Consider the following 21,658-nt stretch of genomic DNA (forward strand, 5'->3'; position numbering starts at 1 on the left):
TGTAGGCCTGATTCTTCTGTCAAAATGTTCTGCCTTTTCTTCTCTTTTTTTGGTGGCCTAAATTTTGTCTTGTACTGTCTACATGGAGTCTTTCAGTAAAATGTAAGCAAATGTCATGTGAGGACAAAATAAATCCCCCCTCCACCCCAAAAAAAAAACCATAAAGCCATATAAATGATAAGATAAAATGAACCACAAATATAACATGAATATTATTAATTAAATTAGAAACAATGGAGAGAAATGTCGAAAAAAGAAACCTTGACTGAATTTTGATTAACATGTGCTTGAGAAGTCAGATGAAGAAGTGTCTTGTGCAGGCTAAAAACATCAGCAAAAAAGAGTGGACATGTTTGATAATGTTTAAATTGATGTTCAGCATGTAATCACACTGCATCGTGTATGTGCAGAACCATTATGCCCAGTGATAGGTGATCGAGCTGGGCAACAGGTGATTAATACTGTAGGTCATGTTGCTTTAAAGGGTCTCTTGGTGAGCAAGGATATCTTATTCAGAATTTAATGTTAATTCCTCCTGTCCTTGTTTCTTTCCTTATGTCTCCTGAGGGAGGAGCCAGAATGTGAGGAAAGGACTCAAGGAGGCGCAATTAATTTAGCTCAAGTATTGATTTCGGATGAAAGTAATTTTTATCTATGAAATGTTTCTTTGTGTTGCATGCTAGAAGTGAAGAAACTTCACTAGGCACTTAAGATGTGCATATATTTTCTGTCAACTGCCAAAAAAAACGATCAATAACTGCCAAAACAACGTCATCTCTAGGTTCATGAACAGAAAATATATGTGGTGGTCTGGAATAGGGTCAATTGAGTTTTTCTGCCAATAACATACTGCTCCTAAACACAGAGCGCTTATACACTCTTTACAGATGACAGGGAACAAAGATTTGAAAAGGACCTCATTAATAAGATATTATATCCAACAAAGCAGAACTGACTGAATAAATCAGTGCTTAATTTCACACCGATGATGTGTGAAATGATGAATTTTATCACAGGGTATGAGAAAAAGATGCGGTTTAGGAAAGTCTGTATTTTTCACATCTATATATAGTAGAAAATGTCAACATTTCAACAAGTGAGAAGTTTCCTAGGCCGCCACACATATTTTCTTGGAACTGTCAAAACAATGTCAGGTTTAGGTTTATGAACAGAAATTATGCCGATTTCTACATATTTCTGTGTTGAACAGCCAAACTGACCAACCAGTTGCAAACTATCTCTTGGGCATGTGAGGCTGCTGGAGTCAAAAATGTCATCTCATTGTTGCCTCAAAGCATAGCTAGCATCTTATAGGCTTTTTTCATTGCTAATTGAAGGTAGTTGTTTTAGGATGAATGCCAATCTGAAAAAAAAAAACCCAAAACAAAACAAAACATAGTCCTCTGTGAAGAGTTGTGATGAGGTGATATGACTCATCCAGTCATGAGGCCACACCATAACCGACAAGGGCATAGTTTACACAGTTTACTTGTTGTTGACCACTTGGATTATTTCCTGCGTTTCTTTTGTCATATGTATACACAGACACACGGACACATGTTTGGGTCTGTGCATTCACCAGTTTTTGATACAGAGCCACATAAGCATTTTGCTTTGGGGTAATGTGACAGTTTTCCACTGTTGCCTGCCTGGGAAAATGATTTGTGTTTATGTCAGTTACCCACAATGCAACACAGTGGCCTGGTTTAATAATCACAATCCATTTTGGTCACTTGGGTGGCATGTGGTGTTGGAATTGAACTCACCCTTAGTATTCCTCTGAATTATACTGAAGAGAGAGAGAGAGAGAGTTTTACTATTATAGTATGGCATCAGCTTTGAGACTTATTGTAAGATTCTCTAACTTTCCTTTTCCTCTCTCTTACATGAACAATGCCAAAAAGAGGAATATAACTGAAAATGCTCATGGTAATCCCTCTCATCTCTAAACGGCAGTCAGTAGGCTAAATATAGCCGTAGGGACTTCACAGATTGGCCAGCCAAGTCTGGTATTAACATACACTAATGAGATTTCCAAGAAATATGAAGAATTGCAGACAAGAATTCATCTTATAACATCTCTTGTGACAGATTTCTGCCATCCTCAAAGATGAAAATCGATACACATATTCAATTTGTCTTTGATGGCTATTTTTGTACATTATTTATTTATTTATTTTTTAAATCTCTCCAGCATTACTCCACTTTTTGAATGGAATGGAGGATATATTCCTTCCATTTCTTTCCTTCCTGTTTTTTTTCCTTCCATCATTGCTTGCTGTCTATATCTTTCTCATCATATTCTCAATTGATGTCTACTTCCCTTCCTTTTTTTTCTTCCTTTCTTCCTTGCTTCTATTCTTTCCTCCTTCCTTGTTCTCTTTATTTTTCTATTGCCAGCATCTCTTTCCTCGTATTATTTTCCAGTTAGGCTTTCTTTCTTCCATTTTCCCTTCTATTGATGCCTTCCTTCAATTTTCCTTCCCATTCCTTCCTTTCAATATCTGTCCAATTCCCTCCTTCCTTCCTTCCTTCCTTCCTTCCTTCATTCCTTCCATTTTTCTTTATCTATTTCATTCTTTCTCCTCTTTTCTACCCTTCCTTCTATTTGCTTGCCAATCTTTTCTTTTTCCTTCATTTGCTTTTTCCTTTCTTCTTTACTTCCTGTTCTGTATCTGCCCTGTGGGAGGTATTTTACAGCTCATACTAGGAAGTCAATAAAGAGGCCTGTTGGCAGGTTGGATGGTTATGCCTCATTGCCTCTGCAAAGTCATTTGGACTGTACCACCACTCTCCGGAGGGTTAAGATTGGTTGCTTCATTTAGTCTTGTTTACTTGGGGTGATAGGTTGTTGGACAGAATCCTTGTAGTTCAGTGAACAATTTTCAGATGTTGAACTGGAACCTGCTTTACTATGTGATTAGATTAGTTTCACCGATTTCATGCCTTAACAGTGTAATCGGTGACTGTAAAATAGTATACACAAAATGTTCCTCTGTGAGCTTACATTCTAAGCCATTATTGCAATAAAGTAGCATAATGCATTATGTTGAGAGAGAAAACAAATCTGGCATTGCTTTTGTTAATATGCTGTACAGTGGTCAATTTACTTGTGGATGTTTATGGACTGGAGAGAGCGTTTATGAGGCATGTGGTCTCAGTGACTGTGATCACTTGGCACACACAAATACACTCACGGTTTGACTTGGGTCCAGAGCTTTATGGGAAAAGAATGGCACATATACCGAACTCCTATTCCTCAGGAACTTAAAAAAAATATTTGGATCAGTATAGCAGTTGTTATTTATGCTTTTATCAATACTAAGCTTTCCCAGAACACTTTTCCGTGCCTTCACACTAGCAAGTGTCAATGCGACAGTGTCATGATTCAGAATTAGAGGTGGATGCAGATGCAGAATCTCAGTGAAACATTTAATAAAGTAACAAACAAAACTCCACACAAGTCTTACATGAAAACAAGAACAAGCATAACGTGATACATGGGGACAGAACAAACAACGCAAGACAACCGTGCAGTGCTGAACATGACTATATATACACGCCAGTGCTAATGAGCTAAACGTGAAACAGGTGAATTGAGACATGTGACAAGGTGCAGTGGCTGATGGGAAACATAGTTTCTAGTCCTTCGCCGATATTAATAATGATAATGATAATGAGTCTTTATTGATCACATATACATATGCACAGTGAAATTCTTTTCTTCGCATACCCCAGAATGTCAGGAAGCTGGGGTCAGAGCACAGGGTCAGCCATGATACAGTGCCCCTGGAGCAGACTGGGTTAAGAGCCTTGCTCAAGGGCCCAACAGTGGCAGCTTGGTACTGCTGGGGCTTGAACCCCCGACCTTCCGATCAGTAACCCAGAGCCTTAGTTTAGTTTTTTCCTGAGTTTAACTACAACTGGAAAAAAACTTAAACAAGGATAACACAGTGATTTTCCTGAATTGTATAGTAGAGTGTATGCATTTTGCCTAATGCCATCAAAAAAAGCCATAACATTAAGCTTTTAATGTAATATTTCCGACACATGTCTGAAGAAGCAAAATACAAGTAATATGAGTGACTTGTCTCTTATGTGTGTAAGCGCAGTGTAAAATTATTACCCGAGGAATCCCTCATGCTAGTACAAAGTGTTGCACTGTGTAAAGCAGCAAATATTTGCTTTCCCAGTGTTTTGGTCTTTAATGGTAATCTGAGAGTATATTAGTGCATGTGCGTTTGTGAGAGTGAAATAGACATTCACATACACAAACACCCACATATAAACAGTATGTGGCATAGCTGGGGGAGTTTTTGAGTCAGCTTCATTCCACCCACTAATTACACCAAGAGCTGTGCTGCAGCTGCTGAAGCTCTCTCACCCCTCGGCTTCCCTACATCCCTAAGTCCATCAGTTTCACCCTCTGTCCTTCTTCACATCACCCCTTCTCCACTGTTCTTCTCCACCAAAATCTATCCATCACTTCCTCACTATTGTTTACTGAAACCCCAAGATCCATCCCCTTTTTATGAGACTGGTGTCTGTGCAAAATGAGATTGAATCGGTAATTATCCATGCAGTAATCTGGGTTGTATCAGCACAGCTACACGCTACCAAGCAAGACCTTGGCATTGGCCTTTGTAGCTCAAAACCTGGTCATGGTTGAATGCAGTGAATAAATAAAAGAAATATCTGTAGGGGTAATGGTAGTCTCTATATGGAAGGGGGTCATTGCACTTTCCCAGAGAAATGCCAGAATTCCCAAGTGCTTAGTGTTTGGCTTGACTGCTATGAGATCATTCCTGCACTCCCACCACCACCTGCCATTTTTGCTGCCTGATGATTTTATAACATTATTAGAGTTAGTACGCCCACTGTCTCAGAAACACCAGGCATGTACAGGAAAGACAAGGTTTAGTCTCTATAAAAACGCAGTAAATGCCCAATGTAAGGAACAATACTACAATAATCATATTATGAAGAGAATATTTCAGTATATTTAAAAAGCGGTGTCAATAATCTTTAAACATGCATTTGTGTTTGAATATTAATGAGCCTAAAATTTTATAGTGCCACATGCATAGCATTATAACGGTAGTGCTACATTATGCTTTTATATTTTATGAATTGTGCAGGGTGAAAATGGTGTCACTTAATATTTTGATGAAATTCATCAAAATATTACAATATCACAAATTTAACACAAAGCTAATGCTTTAGGTATATTTATATTTATATTTATATTTATATTTATGACACAGCACTGATGAATTCTCTGACAGCTCTGACAGTAATTTCTGCTTCAAGGCAAATCAGAACTGTATAATTGTTAATTTGGTGTTTCTATAAGGAGATGGTTATTTAGTATTTCTGGTAGGATTGTTCAGTGTCAGTACTGAGTTACAGTCAGTATGTTTTCCATCACAGGGCAGAGGAGTTTGCACTTTCCAGTTTGTTGGTTACATAGCAAGCTGTGTTTATAGCTGTTATAATATAAATGATAACTGGAAATATCTTGTTTGTGGATGTAGCACAACATTGAACGTCACTGTGGAAAAAGTCTTTGTATGATATTAGATTCAGTGGTATTGTCAAATAAATTGAATTGTTGCCATATGAATTGAAATCTTAATGTATTGGGTGCAAGCCCGAGGTTTACTTCCCTACTAGCTAACATGAACATCTTTCTGAGAAGATTTTAAATTATATTCATACATTTTCATATTTATGAATTTATGAATTTAAGATTGATATCATATGAATAAATGTAAAAAGATGGTCAAAAGATGGCTATAAAAGGAAACCTACTCAGATATAGTCAAAAGGCATGCGTTTGGGTCTATATATGGCTCAGCAGACCACTCAAAGACACACCCACTGATCTGCTTTCTATAGAATTTTTTGTCAGCTATAACTTGAAATGCTTTGGAAATTTACTAATGGTAAAACATTGTATCTTAATCATTTGCACAGGAATTTTTGCCTTTTCCAATAACATCTGACAGCATTAATATAAATACATTGGTGATTTTTTATTATTATTATTATTATTATTATTATATATTTTTTTTTACATTTCAGATTCCAAGATAATTTGAAAGACCACAGCAATATTCCGTGAACCTGTTTGCCATCCTCACATCACCTGATCTTCAGTGCAGCAGTTGAGAGGAAGATTTCACAACACCATCTTTGAATAAAATGGCTGCCCTTGTGAAAAAATGCTTGTACATGCTATTGGCATTTACTCTACTTCCTCTGGTAAGCCCTGTATACATTTAATCAAAAAAGAAGACACTATTGTATTTATTGATAATATGAAAGGCAGTGACACTTGTGAAAATCTTATGAAATCTTATTTCAGATTAAAAGTCTATTGACAAAGAGGGATGAAACATCTCTAGAGACCGAAATAATAGTGATACAGGAGGTACAGAGAATAATAGCCCTAGAGAAAAAGACAGAGATACTCTAGGCTGACTAAACATTCTTCTTTTTATGTTGAGCAATGTCACCAATTTCTGGACAGCTCTCCAGATCACACACTTCAGATGTTTTGCTTCTGGCAGCATATGCCTTGTTCAGCGTGATCTCTACTCTCATGTACACACTATCCTCTTCAACACGAGGAGGCTAGCTCTGTCACTGTTTACATGAAGACCCATTCGTTCTCCTTCTGCTCCTATCCCGAGAAACAAATGTCCATGGGCACATTTACGTCACACACAGTTTGGCACCAAACAAGGTCCTGGCATCTAGTGAGTTCTGGCAACTGATGAGCCAAATGTAAACTGACCAGGAGCCAGCACAGTTCTGCTTGACTGAGTGCTCTAAGCAATCAAGGTTAAACCATTCTTGCACATGGCTGCGTATATTTCTGTTTAGTGTCTCCATAGTGTACCTTTAAACTCAAATACAAAAGTGTGTTCCATTACTCATGGACAAGATCCTGGCATAGGCTCCGGATCCACCGTAACCCTGACCAGAACAAACATGTTACTCACGATGAACGATAGAATGAATGATTTAGAAAGGGCAAAGACAGTATGCTTTTATTATACAAATCTTTCTTTTCTATTAAACTAATTTATCTTCCTTTATTCATGTGACAACTGCAGAACATTTAATTAATTCATGTTAATTAAACACCTTGTCTCACCATTAAAACAATCATCACTTTATTTATAGCCTGAAATAAGGACTGACAGTGAGATCAATTGACTTAATATTGTTCTTTCTCACTAAGGGTTAAATAAATCAGTATAATCAGTGTTGCCAGATATACTATATTTTGTTCCTGGGTTGCAGGCTGGATGTTTTATAGTAATTATATTCTGCAAGCCAGACCTAGTGTTTTTGAGGAAATGAAAATAAATAAATAAATAAATAATCTTTTACATATAGTACGTTTGCAGGCTGATAATTGTGATAAAAATGTAGTGTAAGAGTAAAAATGTAAGAGAAGTAAGGTATTTGTTAGAAACAGCTGTACACCTGTTTATTTATGTCAATTAGTCAATCATGCTGCAGCAACACAATGCATAAAATCATGAAGCGCTTCAGTTTACGATCACATCAACCATCAGAACTGGGAAGAATATGTGATCCCTGTCTCATCAAAACTGGACAGAAGATTGGAAAAAGACCAGGTGACACTTTTTCTAATCTTACATTATTCAGATTAGGTGAGCATGTGCCCACTGTAACCTCAGGTTTGTGTTGTTGTCTGACAGGAGAGGACTCTGATGTGGTCTTCCTCTGTTGTAGCCCAGTGGCATCAAGGTTGGGCATGTTATGCATTCTGAGATCCTTTTTGCATCACCAAATGTCTGCATTCTTTTTTGTGATGCTTTTACAGGCTTTTGCTGCATCTTCTTTCAGTTGTTGTTTGTTTTGAGGGGTTTCTCTCTTCTGTCTCCTCCAGGAAGTGCTCAATTGGGTTAAGGTCTGGTGATTGGCTTGGCAGTTCTAATATCTTCCAAGTTTTCCCCCTGATGAAGTCCTTTGTTGAGTTGGCAGTGTGTTTTGAGTCATTCTCTTGCTGCATGATGAACTTCCTCCCGATTAGATTGGATGCATTTCTCTGTAAATTGACAGCAAGAATTTATCTGTAGACTTCTGAATTCATTCTGCTGCTACCATCATGAGTTACATCTTCAATAAAGATTAGTGAGCCTGTTACAGAAGCAGCCATGCAAGTCCAAGCTATGGCACTACCTCCACCATGTATGTTTTGGATCAGGAGCAGGTTCTTTCTTTCTCCACACTTTGACCTTTCCATCACTTTGGTCGAGGTTAATCTTGGTTCCAGAACTTTTGTGGCTCATCTCCTTATTTCTTTGTGGATTTCAATCTGACTTTCTGATTCTTACTGCTCATGAGTGGCTTGCATCTTGTGGCATGACCTCTATATTTCTGCTGTCGAAGTATTCTTCGAATGGTGGATGGTAATACCTTCATCATTCTAAATTGTCGTATTGACTAAACTTGTGCAGTGGTTGTGCAAGGGCTCTGATAGATTTTCCATCTTTTCTCTAGACAGCTCTCTGGTCTTCATGTTGGTTTAGTCTTTTGACAACAAATGCAGTTTTCCAGGGCGAGACCCAGGGCTTAAACCAAAAGTAGACATTCAGATCTATTAATTGTTTAAACAATCGATCTAACAGGACACACTTGGACACTAAGAAACACCTGATATAAATAACAAAATTATATTGTCTTGGTATTTTCTGCCTCATACTCACACTCACACACTGGAGTGACAGGGTAACAATAAATTGAATCAGTAAGGTTCCAGGCCAGTACCTCAGTTGTTGTAGTGTGAAAGCCATAAGTAATGTTGGACTCACTTCCACCTGGACTATAGGCAAATAATAAAAGTCTGATTAATACCTAAATGATTATTGAAACTATACTGTTATATTGTGCTTTCTTTGTAGAATTAAGAGATTGTATGGATGTTTTAAAATCCTTTGTATGGATGCATCCTTTGTATGGATGCTTTAAAACAAATTTTTAGGTTCATGATACTATTGTCAAGGTCTCTGCAGGCATTTCTAACTATGACCCTAAGATGGACAGGTCTGTGTGCTTGTCTGAAAAACACTAGCAGAAAGTCATTGTTCTGTAGCAACTTTCAATTGTGTTTTCATTTTTTAAGCACCAAGAAAAAACCTAAAACACTGGTAGACGACATACTGTATGTATACATGAGTATAAGTGATGTAAACTTGTAGCTGTATTTTGTTCTCTTTGATGCTAGTAATTTTTTCTTTTATTTATCTGCACTTGGCAAATAGTGATGCTTAGACCCTATTCTGTCTGTTGGTCAAACACTAGTCTTTTATGGATAATAGGAAAATAAATTAATAAAATGTTTCTATACTTTGATTTGATTACACAATCAGAATTTGTGGCACATATCCATTATGCTATTTATAAATTGGTAAGGTGTATAACAAGCTAAACAATGAATAACATGATTATCTTGCATATGGTTTGCATATAGGAAGGTCTGGCACTGCTAACTACATCATCTCAATATGACCAGGTCTATCATCATTATTGCATAATTACAGTATGTGTGCTGCATGAAATGATAACACAAGTGTGTAAAATGAGCGTGAAATGTTATTAGTTCAATCTGAAAATCATTATTAAAGTTTTTAGAGAATTGGTAGTCAACATTAAACTAGGATAGTCCATATTGGGAAATTGGGAAAACAGACAAGGTCAAAACCAAGAAGTACAACAAGAAACAACGAACATGAAAACTAAGGCTTGGAAATGCACAATAATTATCAGTAAGTTTTTGCAATGAGACAAAGGAACATGAAGGTACAAATAAACAAACTAATCAAACTGAAACACAGAACAGGTGAACACATTAGAGTAGTAATTCAATGATAAAACAAGGGTGGAGACAGGACTGAACAAAGCTACTGAACACATCTAAACAAAGCAAATGTAAACATAAACACATGACCTTAATGAAAAAGCAAGCAGCGCTCACACGGAAAGAGGGACAAACACTTAATAATCTAATGGTAATTTTGTTGACATCATCATGATTAATTGTTAGATACCATAATCATTCTGTATGTTTCCATATAAATCAAGTCAAAATTTCATGAATGTACTAAATCTACAGTATGTACAATTTTTGTCTTGCAGACAAGTTTTGTCTTGCAGATCTTAAGCATGCACCCAGAATGTGTCATCCAACTAGAGAAAGAAAAATGCATGGAGATGATGGCATTGGATGACCCTGGCAGTGACCCTGAAAACGGTAAGTAGTGTGTGTTTGTGTAGGTGATTGTGGGTGGTGGTATGTTTGAATATCTACTGTATAGCTGTATATTGTATATATAGCTGTAATTGAACAATTATTATTTAAGGGATATTACTTAAGTGTGTGTGATTTCTTTACATTCTAAATCTTAATCTTAGAAAATCTTAGTATGCATATAGTAGTGCCATTTTTGAGGATTTGGGTGTGTTATAGTGTAATTTAAATGATAATAGTGCAGTTTTCTGCTATCTCAGGTGATTTTATAGTGATTCTCACTTGTGTTTCATTTACATATTAACTTTCTCACAAAAGAGATTTTTCTGAGAGTAAATGAGAGTGAAAACAGAGAGAAAGGCCATGCTCAGCATCATCAGCAGCCAAACATATAATCTTCTGATCATGAATCAAACATTTTTCTACTGCACCAACTGCGAAGTTGTTAATTGGTGCTAAAACAAACAAGTTAAAACAAAAAAATCTGTCTGTTGTTCACTGCTTAGTTTATTTAGTAATTCTTTTGTGGGCAAAAGTGCTCCACTGTGAAATCACGTAAGAACAATATTTGAGTTTCTACAAACACAATTTAAAATGTTTGATAAAAATGTATTCTGAACATACTCATATATTGTCTTTACACTAGCTCACAAAACATCATTTAAGTTGGACAATAAATTGGTAGACCTATATATTTTTATACTCAAATACTTCTGATACCCATATTACCACATCTAAAACTAATTTAGTAGTTTAAACGACATCTAGTGTGGTTCCCTTTGCACTTAGCAAAATTCTAAGTAGTATATTTGAATGAAACTGACAATTATTTAATTATTGGCAGAGCACAATATATGACTTGAGATCCGTACTGAAACTCAAGAGGAGATGTGTTAGATGGCAGGGATCCTTTACCTCAGGAGAAAAACCTGAGAGACAGGAGACTTAAGAAAAGTCTCTTTTTTTCTTTTCAACTGATCTAATTGCTGTCTAGAAAAACTTATCGAGATACAGTTAAGGCCAACAACAAAAGAACAGGTGATGGAGTGTTCGTCCACCGTTAAGAGAGTCCTACATCACCGTGGCCTGAAAGATTGTTGTACAAAGAAGAAGCCCCTAAAAAGCCAGACTGAAATTTGCAGGTGATCTCCAGCCTTTTTGGAGGAGTTCTCTGATCAGATGAAATAAAAATGTAACAGTTTGCAGCAGCACGTCTCGTCTTCAACTAGCTCAAGAGAACCCATGTCACACCCCTCTTCATCTCCCTCCACTGGCTTCCTGTAGCTGCCCGTATCAAATTCAAGGCCTTGATGCTCACCTACTAGACCTTGTCTGGAACCGCACCCTCCCACCTCAACTCTTTCCTGAAGGCTTACGTTCCCTAACGCAATCTGCGATCAATCAACGACCGACGCTTAGTACTACCTACTCAGCGTGGCTCAAGGTCCCTTTCAAGAACATTCAAACTAACTGTTCCTCAGTGGTGGAATGAACTTCCAACCTCAATCCAGACCGCAGAATCTCTCACCATCTTCAAAAAACAGCTAAAGACCCACCTCTTCCATGAACACCTAACCAACCCATAAAAAAAAGAAAGAAAAAAAATTACTCTGGCACTCACACCTCTACTCTGCGCACTTTGCTTCTTCTGGAACTCAATTAACAGATCTTGTATGGTGGCACTACTTGTATTGTTCTCTGCTTGATATATCGCTTTGCTTGTATTTTCTCATTTGTAAGTCGCTTTGGATAAAAGCGTCTGCTTAATGAATAAATGTATGCAATGTAGTTTGGCCATAATGATCAGTGTGTATGGAGGAAATACGGGGGAGGCTTTTAATATGAATAACACCATCCCAACTGTGAAACATGGGGGTGGCAGCATCATGTTGTGAGAGTGTTGTGCTGGAAAAGAGACTGTTGCACTTCAGAAAATAAATGTCATCATGAGGAAGGAGGCTTATCTAGAAATACTGAAGCAACACCTCAAGACATCAGCCAAGTTAAATCCTTTTCACAGTTGGGTCTTCTGGCAGGACAGTGATTCGAAGCATACCTCCAAAGCTGTAGGAAAATGGCTTAAAGACAAGAAAGTGATAGTTTTGAAGTGGCAAAAATTCCAGCAAAATCTTGTGAGAAGCTTGTGGAAGGCTACCCCAACGTTTTTATTCAAGTTAAGCAATTGAAAAAGGCAATGCCACCAAATGCCATGTACTAACACAGTTAATGCATGGTTACCTGACATGTGTGGAGTCATGAAAAATTGAGCGAGAATGTATTTAGCCTAGGTATAGCTGCAATTGTAATAAGAAGATCTCTTTTTAGATTTTTAAGAAATCCTAAAGGTAGGGGCTTTCTTAGTTTAAACACCAAATAATATGAATGAAGTTCATGGAAAAGCTGATTCCTCTCTACATTTATCAGATCACATTATGCTGCATTCATGACCAAGTGGGAACAGGAAGGAAGGAAATTGGAAAAACAATTAGAACAGCCCTCCAGCATGTAATATCTGAGCCACAGTAGAGGATAATCCTGCTGAATTTAAGGCCTATTGATAATTGCAAAAGGGGTGTATTTAATCTAATCTAAACCCCACCGATCCTCACCGTACAATCATGATGTCCTGATTCAAAATTATGTCTCACATGATCCCCAAAATAACTCATATAACTCAACAGTGTCATGTAAAAATTAATAAAGAGTGAAAGCCAAACTAAACTGCCATCTGTCCTGTTTGCTTTGTACACTTAAAACTCAAAAAATGTCCAATTCTTTGAGAGGTTCAGGTTCATAGAATCAGGATTATTAGTTTTGTTGAGCATAATCTATGTGTGTTTTGATGTCTGAAAAACCTGCAAAAACTGCTAAATCTGTCGTTATATGTACAGTTGTAATCAAATTTATTCAACCCCCATCGCAAATCAGGTTTGTTGTCAAAATGTACAGACTTTCAGCTGTTTCCAATGAACAAATCAAACAAAAGCAATTGAAGTAGTTCGACACAACAAACGTTTCAAGTGGTTTCCCCAAATTCAACTGCAAATACAACTTATAATGATTTCTCCAGTTTCAAAATTATTCAACCCCTTCATGGCAGCATCTTTAGTACTTAGTAGAGCACCCCTTTGCTGTTATGACCTGCTGCAAATAAGATGTATAGCTTCTGGCAGCATCCCTGAGGAATCTTAGCAAATTCCTCATGAGCAATGGCCTCCAGTTCAGTGATATTCTTGGGTTTGCATGCTGCAACCGCCTTCTTCAAATCACACCAGAGATTTTCTGTGGGGTTCAAGTCAGGTGACTGTGATGGCCCTGTAGATTCTTCCAGGACTACTTCTGCAAACAAACCTTATTGGAATTTGAGGTATGCTTGGGATCATTATTCTGCCACCACCATGCTTGACTGTGGACAGGGTGTTCTTTCTCCATTCTTCTTCCTCCTGACATACCACCGATCCATCATGCCAAAAAGTTCCAGTTTTGTTTCATCGCTCCACAGAACAGAATCCCAAAATTTCTGTGGCTTATTTATATGATTTTGAACTGATTTTTCTTGTGCTTTTGGGTCAGTAGTGGTGTACGTCTTGGAGTTCTGGCATGGTAACCTTCTGCGGTTAGCAGAAGGTTAACCTACTTTGGTTAGTTAACTAAGGTTAACTTTCTGTGCTCACTGAAACCTCAGTGCATGTTGCCGCCAAGTCTTGCTGCAGGTCTTTTGCAGTCACTCGAGGGTTTTTCACAACCTGCCGTCTCAGAAATCTAATTGCAGCCATTGATAGCTTCCTTTTTTTATGCCCCGTCCAGATATTTCATGCATTTTCTACCCCTAGCCAATTCAGGTATTTCATATAGTTTCTGCCCCTAGCCAGCTAACTTATTTAATGTGTTCCAGCTCAAACACACCTGGTGCAAATAATGAAGCCCTTGATTAGTTGCATCAGGTGTGTTTGAGACAACACCTGTTTTTCATATTTGTGCTGTTGTGAGGGATTCTGTTCAGGGGTTGAATAATTTTGAAACTGGAGAAATCATTATAAGTTGCATTTTCATTTGAATTTGGGGAAACCACTTGAAGCATTCATTGTGTTGAACTATTTCAATTGCTTTTGTTTGATTTGTTCATTGCAAACAGCTGAAAGTCTGTAAATTTTAACAATAAACCTGATTTGCAATGGGGGTTGAATGATTTTGATTACAACTGTAGGATCTCTCATTATTTCATCAGTTACGATTGTATTAATGTTGCAGTGTGGTCCAGGCATAACTCCCACTTAGAAAACCTTCTGAAGAACTCCAAATTCTGAGTTAGAATTCTAAGATGTAATTTCTATGGCCAGGCCGTAGTTCACAGTAAGAAGAAATAGTAACATTTTCTGGAGACATGTTAGTTTCCATTTGTATATGATATACTTTAAGATTGTTAAATACATAATGTAAATATAATTTTCCTAGCATTTAAACAGTGAGCACTACGAACTTTCAAGTCTATATCCTGCTTCCACTTTTAAAATAAACCAGACAGTGACCAGCCAACACTTGTTGGGCATTTGTGTAAAGCTAAGAGCTTTTTATATAAACACAGAAACCAGACAAGTGCTAACTCACAGTAAATCTTTCCAGACTGTAATCTGTTGCAAGATTGAAGATCCCAGATGTTAAATAATTATCATTTGTCATTAACAATTTAACAAAATGCTCTGCAAGCTGCAATCTTCACCGTTTGTACAATAAAAATAATATATTGCTAAAAATATAGTCACTTGTGCTCTGTATACTGTTTGCTGTGTAGCTGAGTCAGGTGTAGATATTTAGCTACTAAGGGATTACTTTGAAAACAGACTAGACCAAACTTTTTCCTCATGCGGATCACGTCCTAGTTTTTGGTGGCATCCCTAATAAATACAGTTAACAGATGTTAGCTGTAGACTTATTTAATGATGGCTAAATCGGACACGTTGGTAGATTTTATTACATATTAATGAACCCATTACAGAAAACGAGGGTGTTGCATCAATACATCGTTCAAGAAAGAAAAGACGAGCCCATCAGAGAGTTCAAAACACCTGTGAAATTGTCAGTCATTTCAGATTCATATGTTGATTGGCGCATCTGCCATCGTTATTAAGAAAAACATTTTTTTTTTGTTATTTTTGAGTTACAGTGTATTCCAATGTTAAAATGCGGAGCTGCTACTTTCTATCTCACCCTTCGTCTATACCCCACCCCACAATTCATTTTGAATGCCACTGGGCTAGCCAGTCTCTGAGGTGGGAGATTTCTTGAAAAATTAGACTAAATGAGAAATGCGGAGTTATACACTCATCATCCACTTTAATAGGAACATCTGTACGTCTACTCATTTATGCAGTTAATTAATCAGCCATTCATGTTGCAGCAGCACAATGCACAATGCACAATCATGTAGATACAGGTCAAGATCTTTAGTTACTGTTAGCATTAAACATTAGAATGAAGAAAAAGTGTTATCTCTGTGACTTTAACTGTGGCAGGTTGTTGGTGCCAGATGAGCTGGTTTGAGTATTTCAGAAACTGTTGATCTCCTGAGATTTTCCACATACAACAGTCTATATCTACAGTAGTCTCTCACACATAACAGTCTCTAGAGTTTACACAGAATGGTGTGAAAAAACCCCAAAAAATCCAAGAAAACATGACAGTTTTGTAGACTGTGGGTAGAAACGCCTCGTTGATAAGAGGTCAGAGAAAAATGGAAAGATTGGTTCAAGCTGCCAGGAAGGATATAGTAACTCATATAACCATTCTTTACGATCATTCTTTCTAACCTGGGCTACAACAGCATAAGACTATTCCTGTCAGCCAAGAACAGGAATCTGAGGCTATCATGGGCCAAGAGTCACCCAAACTGGACAGTTGAGAAAAAATAAACATGTTCTGCAGTATTTTATGCATTGTGCTGCTATCACATTGCTGATTGGATAACTATATATAAATGAACAGGTATATAGGTGTTCCTATTAATGTGGACACAAATATACACACCAAACTAATTTCAGAACACCATTGAAGTTTGTCAGTATTGGACATGACCATAATGCTCTGGTCAGTTAGGAGTCCTGCTGGTAATGAAATGTTTATCGTGTGATAGAGCGGTCGATTATAGCCCTTTGAAAGTAGAGAAAAGCTGGTGTTTACTTGCGTAAGTGTTTTCTAAAGAAAGGAATATAATGTGTTTACCTCAGAATATGATAATGGAGTTATCAGATCTCTATGAGATTCTGCTATGCAAAGATACACAGTTGTGCTTTCTTGCTAGCCACATTTCTGTCTTGTGTAATTAACGCAGATTTGTTGAGAGAAGGCAGGATTTGCGAAATCAGAGTTAATGCCATTTGGGACTGAATAAATGTTCCCGTGGCTTCCAGGAAGCCCATGTCATTCTAACGCCCCATGCACATTTCTGTAGAACTCAACTGCCATACAAACTATATATATATATATATATATATATATATATATATATATCAATCATCCCCCACTGCAAATCAGGTTTATTGTTAAAATGTACAGACTTTCAGCTGTTTGCAATGAATAAATCAAACAAAAGCAATTGAACCAGTTCAACACAAGGAATGCTTCAAGTGGTTTCCCCAAATTCAACTGAAAATGCAGCTTATAATGACATCTCCAGTTTCCAAATTATTCAACCCCCTGAACAGAATTCCTCACAACAGCACAAATATGAAAAACAGGTGTTGTTCCAAACACACCTGATACAACTAATCAAGGGCTTCATTAGTTGCACCAGGTGTGCTTGAGCTGGAGCACATGAAATAACTGAAGTGGCTAGGGGCAGCAAATGTATGAAATACAAGGACTGGGCAGAACAAGGAAGCTATCAACAGCTACAACCAGATTTCTGAGAAAGCAGGTTGTGAAAAACCCTCGAGTGACTGCAAAAGAACTGCAGCAAGACTGCAAATATTTTTACTTTGTTTTGTTTTATTAATTCATAAAACGGGTTCCTGAATACAGTGGCATGTAAAGGTGCTAATTTGATGCTGATTAATAGATGGAGGATAAGCTGCCTGATCATATGATACTTTACAGGCACAGACCATTATGATGCAAATGACAATTACATGTCACGTTCTGTTGGACTCTTGATGTCCACATTCCTGTTTGTATAAATACTGGCTCCTTCCTTGGTTGAAATGTAAGTCATGTGGTCAACAACAGAAACTAGGAGAAACTGTTAGTCATGTAGAGGAAAGAAAATAATATGGTGTCATTCACAGACACTGAGATATTGACTTTATATTGAATCGGATAACCAGATATGACAGCTGTTGACTGACATGTCATTCTTTCTTAGTTATGCTTTCTGTATGAATGGAAGTATGCTGAATATTTGACAGCTGTAAATGGGAAATTCAGCTGTCCTAGACATAAATTTATGCATTTATTAGTTTAAGCAATGTGTAAACATTCACAGGTCTAAAACTGAAATAACATAATTTAATGCTCACTGGATTGTAAGTACATGTCAGTGTTAAAACAACAGGACAGAATAGATGTCAGGGAGATGTTACAGAGAAATATACTTTATTTAAAGACCTGAAATTTCATGGTATCTAACATTTTCCTCAGAATGGACATGATGGAACACATCAGGTAGTTTATCCGCCATATATTGATAAACTTTTTTACACACCACCACATTCTACAGTTCTCCTTTTAGCTCACACACTATCCATCAAGGTTGGTTTCTTGTGATAATGCTGTCAGTGAGTATAAGCACTGGGATTTACTCCACAGTACTGTTCTAATACATTATTATTTCACTAGTAATAACTTACACATAGACTTGTATCGCATAATCTAAGCCTATTAATAAACAGATAAATCAAGTGTTATTATTCAACAACCAAAAATTATGGCACTCTATTTTTTTTAGTACAAACTTTGTTATAGATTTTTTATTTTATGGCCTACATTATCGAGTGAGTACAAAAACATTTTAGATTCCTGAACATTAGTTTTTTAGTACCAAATGAAATGTTACAGAAAAATGTTTGTATGTCGGTAAAGGAAGCAGCGTATTACGTAAGAGACACTTTTCAGACAGAAAACATAATGAAAGCTGCTGGATTTTGCTGCAAAAATAAGAAGCAAGTGTGACAGCCAAAGTCTCCAGAAGAACCGTGGCTGGTTCTGCAAGATGCTCAATAACACTTACAGCTCATTTCATTATAATCCTGCACTAACTCTACCTGAGACTACAATTTTTATTTTTATTTTTTTGTCACACCAAATATTGACTTTGTTTCATGTACTACTGTTTACTGCTTGTTACTGTATTTTTTTTATGTAGAAACATTTTATTTAATTATTTTTGAAGGCATCTTTGCTCTTCAGCATTTCTTTGTATGTACCTAAGACTTCTGCACAGTAATGTATGTATAAACAAACTGTTTTTTTTGTTCCTCATATTTTTGATTTAAAGCCATACATCTCCACTATCAGTTCTTATCCATCTTAGTATCTTAGTGTCACAAATCACACTTTTCCATTTGTCTGTCTATATTTAGCAGTGATGAGTGTGTTTCTTTCTCCTCCAGTCTGTCAATGGATGTGGGACAATCTGACATGCTGGCAGCCAGCGAGAATAGGTGATATGGTGTGGATGCCCTGCCCTGAGCTTTTTGAGGTCATGACTGAAAAAATTGATGGTATGTGACAGTTGTTAACCACCTCTGTCTGCTAAAATGGCCAGTTGACATGTGAAAACAATGAACATTTGTTTGCCAAGGAAACTGTTCAGTGTGTTATGTGTTATAGAGTTTGGTAAGGTGAGCCGTAACTGTACTGAGGATGGCTGGTCAGAGATGTTCCCTCATTATGTGGATGTGTGTCCTTTTGATGACAATCAAACTAGACAAACTAGTCCTATGGTAAGCATTATAACATATACAGGAGATGGTTATGTTTATTACAGTTTAATGACTATTGTTTAAACACACAGGCCAATGATACAGAATGATACAGAATAGCAATGAACAGCAATAGATCTTTGTGGAACTTATTTACTGCTTACTCTTAGATATTAATGGAGTACTAAATAAATGTTTTATTAAAGTCTCTCTGTCTCAACCCCCCAAGCCCCCCCCCCCCCAAAAAAAAAACAACAACAACAAAAAAAACAACAACAACAAATGCAGCCAGAGAAATGGAAAACGTTAAACTCCCCTGTCCTGGAGACTTTCCTGTTCTGGTAAACTTTGCAGTACTGTGACTGTAAAACAAAGTTTTTACAACCGAGACTTCTTCCATAAATGTTAAACAAATACCTCCTAACAAAAACCATCACCACATGAACAATAATAGGTTTTACTTTGTTAAACAACAACATATTTTTAAAATCTGTTTCTTATTTGTCTTAGATTATGTGGAGCGTTCTCTGTACAAATCCCTGTGTATGAGCTGTTACTATAGAAACAATGATGCATTAGAGTGAATGCATTAATTTTAACCGATCAGTCTTGTTACAGCTTACTGACTGAGCAATGCTGTTATAGGAAAATAATGCACACCTTCTGATCTTCTAGATCAGATTTGAGCATTCAACCACACTTTGTTATAAGATAGAATATAATAAAATCAACGGCGTTGATTTGTGACCTCGTGTAACGTAAATTCTGTGTACAAAAATGTCTTGTTATATTCAACACCACTTTTTCTTACATTCTGTACAAAACACTTCAAATGATTTCCCTTAAAAGTCATTTTCACTTAATATCAGTGCTAGTAACATTGATTTTTTATAATTATACATAATCACCAGTAAAAGAGCTGATCAGGAAATCAGTCAGTATTATGGCTGGATGTGTTGAAACAAGTGTGTAGCCTTTTGACTAGTAGCTTAAAATCCTACTTAAAATGTACACATTTGGGAGGATTTCTAGTGGGAAACAAGAGGAGAAGAGATCTTATCATATCATACAGCAGAACCATTGTAATTATGCCATAGTGGTTAAACAAATCCTGTGGCTATCCCTAAACGACAACCTGAAGAAGAAGAAAAAAGTACAATGCTGCTCTGATCATACTGTTTGCTACTCTAATAATAATAATAATAATAATAATAAAAACTTGCTGATTTGTTCTTACATAATTTGGTCCTCAAACCTACACTTGTTTCTCTGCAATGGATGAATAAGGGCAGTGATTTAGAAAAAGTACCCCCTTTGTTTAGAAATAAATCCCCCAATTTACCCCAATTATTAAAATTATTAAAATTACCCCAATTTACTTACTTTCAGTTTAACCCATTCTAAAAAGTACTCTACTTCTAATAAATCTGCTAAAATTTGCTTCTAAACTAATTAACCCCATCTGCTTTTAAAATACTTTACTTATACACAATTTAACACTTTCTAAAAAAAATTTTCAATAGAATTTTTCCCCCCACCTTTTATGAACCTCTCCTTACTTTAAAAATACCCTGCTTTCTAATAATTGAAACTTTAATTGAATTAATTAACCTTTATTTATAAAATATTTACACCCCTTTGCTTCTAATCAAGAACTCACTTTACTTCTAATACGTTACCCCACTTTACTTAAAATCATTTCTAATTTTTACTTAAAATGAGTAATTATTTTATTATTTTATTTTACTTACCCACTTTTAAAAAATTACCACAGTTTACTTCTAAACCATTTCCTTCTATACATCTAAAGAAAATCACCACACTTCGCTTAAATAAAAATACCCAACTTTACATTCAAATCATTCACCTTCACTACACTTCTAAAATAATTTTACTTCTAAAAATGTGGGTACATTTTTAGAAGTAATATTAATTTAGAATTAGAAAAACAAAATGGTATTTGTGACTGCAGATTTATACACAAAATTTGAGCTTGTCATTGTAATCTGCTTTGAAATGGTCTTTCCTTCAGGAGAAGTACTATGTGTCTGTGAAAGCTCTGTACACAGTGGGCTACAGCACGTCTCTGGTGTCTCTCACCACTGCCATGGTGATCCTCTGCTGGTTCAGGTGAGAGTTCAATAAAGCATCCTGTTAATACAAGAGGATAAATATACTATGAATTGTATTAACTCCTATTAATACTACTACTGTTACTACAACCACTATACTATTAATACTAACCTTTACTAATACTATGCTTAATAAAACCCCAATTCCGAAAAAGTTGGGACAGTATGGAAAATGCAAAAAACACCAAAAAGAGTCATTTGAAAATTCTCTTCACCCTGTACTATATTGAAAACTCATTATTAACACGTTATGTGATGTTTTACTTTGTGAATTTAATTTATTTTTGAAAATATACACTCATTTCAAATCTGATGACTTCAAC

General features: G+C 36.4%; 1 protein-coding gene across 1 annotated transcript in view; it reads left to right on the forward strand.

Annotated features, from left to right (window-relative positions):
* Positions 1–21,658, forward strand: part of adcyap1r1b (adenylate cyclase activating polypeptide 1b (pituitary) receptor type I) — a 30,402-nt gene that overhangs the window by 2,410 nt on the left and 6,334 nt on the right. The window contains exons 2-6 of the mRNA XM_053636311.1: positions 6,085–6,264; positions 10,177–10,291; positions 18,892–19,002; positions 19,112–19,224; positions 21,236–21,333. Of these exons, the coding sequence (XP_053492286.1) occupies positions 6,205–6,264; positions 10,177–10,291; positions 18,892–19,002; positions 19,112–19,224; positions 21,236–21,333 (497 nt within the window). The 5' untranslated portion in view covers positions 6,085–6,204. The remainder of the gene's footprint in view (positions 1–6,084; positions 6,265–10,176; positions 10,292–18,891; positions 19,003–19,111; positions 19,225–21,235; positions 21,334–21,658) is intronic.

The sequence above is a fragment of the Ictalurus furcatus genome, chromosome 11, assembly GCF_023375685.1.
Source record: "Ictalurus furcatus strain D&B chromosome 11, Billie_1.0, whole genome shotgun sequence".
Classification (NCBI taxonomy): domain Eukaryota; kingdom Metazoa; phylum Chordata; class Actinopteri; order Siluriformes; family Ictaluridae; genus Ictalurus; species Ictalurus furcatus.